We start from the raw sequence: 5,032 nt of genomic DNA, 5'->3' as shown, positions 1-5,032 counted from the left end.
GGGGCTAGTCATCTTATACTGGTTACAGACACTAGCAGGAAATATCAGAGGTTTTTTTAAATATTGTAATAGCTCTACAAGTGATTAAAGACTAGTATGATTTGTGATGAGATATGGATTTATTTGGACTGGGAAAGTTTGCCAAACCCAATCCCATAATGAAACCTCTGTTACTCTGGTTTGTGTGTTGTGTATATATGAAGTACATGTTTAATATTTAGCAAAACACACCAAGAAAGCATGATACCAACTGAAAAAAATAAAGGCCTAAAAAATACATTTCAGGTCCCCTCTACAGTTCAGATCCTAAACATTATGTAATATTGCAGTTTATAAAGAGCGTCAGTGCTGCTCACAGTAATAAGCACATTTCCAGTTTATTAAATTACCACAAATCAATTAGCAAACAGTGAACCTGGAGCCTTTGGCCCCGTGTATCTAGGAAAACCCAGGGCAGTTGGCAATCCAGTCAACCAGTTTTAAGTTTTGTTCAGCTCCAAATTCATAGGACACAGAGAAATTTGACAAACTGTTTTGTGAATGTGAGGAGGCAGGTCTTTCCATTTTTATACCCAATATTTTGTTGAGGTGACTCTCAGACTATTAAGACCTAGCTTGAATGTCATTAAGCAACAGATGGTGAGAATATAGTAGAAAAGCTAAAGGCAATTTGCAGAATACATTTAATAATGGACAAAAATGTTAACACTGGGGATTCCTATAACCTTCTGAGGTGTGTTTCCACCTACATATATAAAAAAAAAAAGTTGTCTAACAACACTGCATTATACTGGTGATGAGCATTTTTAGGATCTACTGTGTGACATGCTTGCACAGCACAGACCTACCTGTGAAGTAACACTGAAGAGAACAGTTCAACAGTGTGTGCAGCAGGCTGGCAGCTCCACTGCTAATGGGAAACGGTTAACACCTCTCTGAACAAACCTAACAGTCAGCCACACATACACATGCTTGTGGTGCATATTTTCCTATGTACAATCATTACACATGCTAAAAACCTTTGTATGTATACAGCAAGACATTAATGACAGATAACACACAAATCTCCTTAAAACATACAAGCACTTTTACTGAATGGGGACCCACTAGAAGTGGCCCTGAGTCATAAGTTAAGTAACAGTGCTACCATTGTATTTTCCCACAAAACATTTTTGAGAACACTGTTTAGCCAGACTATGAGCTAAAGATAGCCCTGTATTTTTTTAACCTCCAAGTGGGGCTTTCCCTATCACAGAAAGGCTTAGGTGCAGTTCTAAATGTTTTTGCAGAGCCTAAGATGACCCACTGTAAAAAGGAGACATCAGTGAGTTATATGCACTGAAAAATAACAGAAAGGTAACTTGATCTCAAAATGAAACGTAAGCTGGCAACAGGAATGACCTGTCAATCAACAGTCAGTGTTTGGACGAACCTTTGTGTCACCAAGCTAATCAAACACCTGATTGGACATTTCTCTGTACTGCCAATTCAGGACGGTTGTTACAGCTATCGATAAGGTTAGCCTCCAAAAATAATACTTGAAATAGGCTCCAACTTTGAGTAATTCTTGTGAATGGTAACAACACAGATAGCAGAATGTGACCTGTTTCACAAGAAAATGCTAACGTAACGAACGTACTGAATTAGCTAAGTTAGGTTAACCAAGGAAGCTAGTGAAGAGGTTAATTAACTTTACATAAATAAACAGGATTTCCTTCACATAATTTTTAATGTAAGCCATACATACCAAAGCCTGTCTATAAAATGTCTATAAGGTGCTTTCTGAGACAACAGAAGATGAGACAAACATTACAGTAATGACCACACAAATGGGATCAGAAAAAGCACATGCCAGCAGTTGAGTAGTAGCTCTTCAACATCCACAGCTGACTAACATAAATATATAGCACCCTAGAAAAACCCAACAGTCAGAAACCCATGTTTAAAATAAATCCATTACATGTTTTGTTTCCCTTTTCAGACTGTCCGTTAAATTCCAAACTCTACATGAGGAAAACACAAACATGGCTCGTCAGAATGATGCTGCATTCATGCCGGCGGGGAAAAACATCTAATTACTCGGATCACCTTAAACAGACTTTCTCTCACAAATCATCAAGTTAGTCGTACAAAATATCACTGCAAACCAAATCTCCAGAGTCTCTTGGTATCTTAAACACATCTCCCATTTTTCCCATGGGACATGAATGCAGTATTTGACAATGTTTTCTTCCTCTGTCTATGAAACCCTTGTGTACAGGACATGGCAGGCACCTTTCCAAAGTCCCCAGACATTCAAAGGTATGCGAGCTACTCAGCTCTTGACCATTCTCTTCAGGGTAAGATGTTGCAGCTTGTTGTCGCTCACTGCTTGACCCCTGGGGTGTAGTCAGGACGTCGCGTCTGAATGATTTTCGGCCGCGGGGAGTGGGGCTTGTCGTCATGATCGCTGTTGTCGGGGGCGAAGCTGTCACTGCGCTCATCCTCGCAGACATGGATGACTACACTGGGGGTGGTGGGTGTGGCAGTGTGGAGTTCATACTTCTCCCCTGGGAATCACACACAGAAAAAGCACAGAGTAAACATGCAGGACTTTTTAGATTTGGGCCTGCATGTACAAACTCACTAAGATCAAAGCCTGACTGTCCAATGACAGTACACATCTGAGTTTCACATAGTTTTTGCTGCACATTGCTCTATTTTCTACTCATGTAATATGACTCATGATAATTATTCACATTTCCTGTCGAGTCGCCACAAATAACTGCAATGCAGCTGAATGAAACGCTGTCATCAGACCTTCACTTCAATTTATTAATCCTTCTATTTTAAACCTGCAAATTGATTTTGATAGTCTAACATGGAATTCAATGAAACCTAGTTTTACTAATTGGTAAAAATGACAAATCCACTTGCATGGAAAGGGAGACAGTTTTTATGATAAATGGTAGGTTTGAAATGGGCCTGTAGCTTAGATTTGAGAGATCCAAGCTACATTTTTTAAGGGCTTAACAGTAGGTGTTTTCAAAGAGCTAGGAAAGATACCTGATAGGAAGGGATCCCTTTACACAGCATGTTGGTGGAATGTCCAGGCAACAAGTAGGTGAGTTTAGTTTCAGGACTATATCCTTCAGTGTCTGAGTACTAACACGACTAAATGTTGACAGTTTAACTGGATTACACCTGTCAGACTGGGGTGAGTATGTGACTTGACAAGGGAAAAATTATGGAATGCCTAATGATCTTCATCTTTCCATTGAAAAAAGAAATGATTGGGGGTGTGAGTTAGTTACTCTGACTTACTGTAAAACAAACACCCAAACATTTGCTATTTGTATGGATGCTGAGTCAGCATCCATACTATGTTATCCTGGTCTTTATTGTATGGATGCCGAGTCAGCATCCACACTATGTTATCCTGGTCTTTATGATTATTATTCTGGTTTCTTCCGTCCGTTTTTTGGCACTTAATTTTTTCAGCATACTTTCAGCTATGAAAACCGCGCAGGTATCAAAATGTTCAGCTCTTCAAGGACATTTATGCTATTATTTTTCTTTTTATTAACCTTTATACTTTTTAAACTATTTAGTGTTTTTCAGCAAAATTTTGCCCATTCAAATGAATGGGGAAATTCTACTTAAGCATAATTTCAGCTATTTCAGCTATCAAAATGTTGAGCTCTTCAAGGACATTCATGCTGCTATTCAGAACTTTTGTAAACTTCATAATTTTGAAATATTTAACTTCATTTTGAAAATCTTGCCCCATTCGAATGAATGGGAAAATTCTAATTCAGCATACTTTCAGCTCTTTCAGCTATCAAAATGTTCAGCTCTTTATTCATTCTTCCATTCAGAATGTTTCTAAACTTCATACTTTTAAAATATTTAGCGTTATTATGAAAATCTTGCCCCATTCAAATAAATGGGGAAATATGCACTTTCTTCTAGTTATTATTGTATGGATGCAGAGTCAGCATCCATACTATGTTATCCTGGTCTTTATTATTATAGTATGGGTGACTTTGTTATCCTGGTTTTTATTATTGTATGGATGCTGAGTCAGCAAACATACTATGTTATCCTGTTCTTTATTATTCTTATTGTATGGATGCTGATTCAGCATCTGTAGTGGCTAAAAATAAACAAGGTTTCAGAGCTAACAGTATGCATGTCATATTTAGATATTATTTGTACTAGTTGTGTAAGGATGTAAGGCTGAGCTAAGTGTGTATGGAAGCTTGATCTGTTTCTGGCGCAGGCAAGAATATCTTGGGCTGTGTCCCCTTTGTTTAACCTATGGGTCAACATCCTGAGTGACTTCCTCCTCAGATAGGGAATGGATATACTGTAGCTGCAGCCTTATGTGAACTGTTCGTGTGCTCTGTTCAGGTTTAGAAAAAGGAAATGTGCGCCAGGTCAATGCGACCTAGAAGTTCATGTACTGGACAGCTTAGACAATGCTCGGAAGAAGGTGTGTGTGGGTAGCTGGCATGGGACCGCGTCTTCATGGCCATGGAGGGCTGCGTGAGTACGAGCAGATAAAAAGCTGGGTTAGAGCAGAAGAAAAGAAGAGAGAATGACAATGCTACTGTGACAGGGAGGGTATACTTTGTGGGGACGCTGACCCAGCCGGCTGGGGGAACGCTGAAATAAAACTGACAACTGACTGTGGTTGACAAAGACTGACTCGTGACCAACAACAACCAAGACTGACTGACGCTTTTGACAATCTTCTTATTTAATGCTTTATCTATCACATTTGTAGGAGGAGAGTCTCTGTTCTCTGTTTCCCTAACTACAAGATTATCTGTTTAAATACTACTCTATTAAGAATAATTGTAATATTAAATGATCCTTTAAATTGGGATGGTTTGTCTGAATTAATTTAGTCGGCATCCCCCTCTAGCCACGACACATCCATACTATGTTATCCTGATATTTATGATTGTATGGATGCTGACTCAGCATCCATACTATGTTATCCTGGTCTTTATTGTATGGATGCTGAGTCAGCAACCCTACTTTGTTA

General features: G+C 38.9%; 1 protein-coding gene across 4 annotated transcripts in view; it reads right to left on the bottom strand.

The window, feature by feature from the left end:
* Positions 1 to 361: 361 nt before the first annotated feature.
* Positions 362 to 5,032, bottom strand: part of rcan1b (regulator of calcineurin 1b) — a 23,678-nt gene continuing 19,007 nt past the window's right edge. For all 4 annotated transcript variants that reach the window (XM_020587167.1, XM_020587166.1, XM_020587165.1 and 1 more), the window contains one exon: positions 362 to 2,549. In XM_020587167.1, the coding sequence (XP_020442823.1) occupies positions 2,365 to 2,549 (185 nt within the window). In that variant the 3' untranslated portion in view covers positions 362 to 2,364. The remainder of the gene's footprint in view (positions 2,550 to 5,032) is intronic.

The sequence above is a fragment of the Monopterus albus genome, unplaced genomic scaffold (genome assembly GCF_001952655.1).
Source record: "Monopterus albus unplaced genomic scaffold, M_albus_1.0 scaffold441.1, whole genome shotgun sequence".
NCBI classification, from domain to species: domain Eukaryota; kingdom Metazoa; phylum Chordata; class Actinopteri; order Synbranchiformes; family Synbranchidae; genus Monopterus; species Monopterus albus.
Note: the sequence above shows the minus strand (reverse complement) of the source record. Positions and strands in the feature narration are given on the sequence as shown.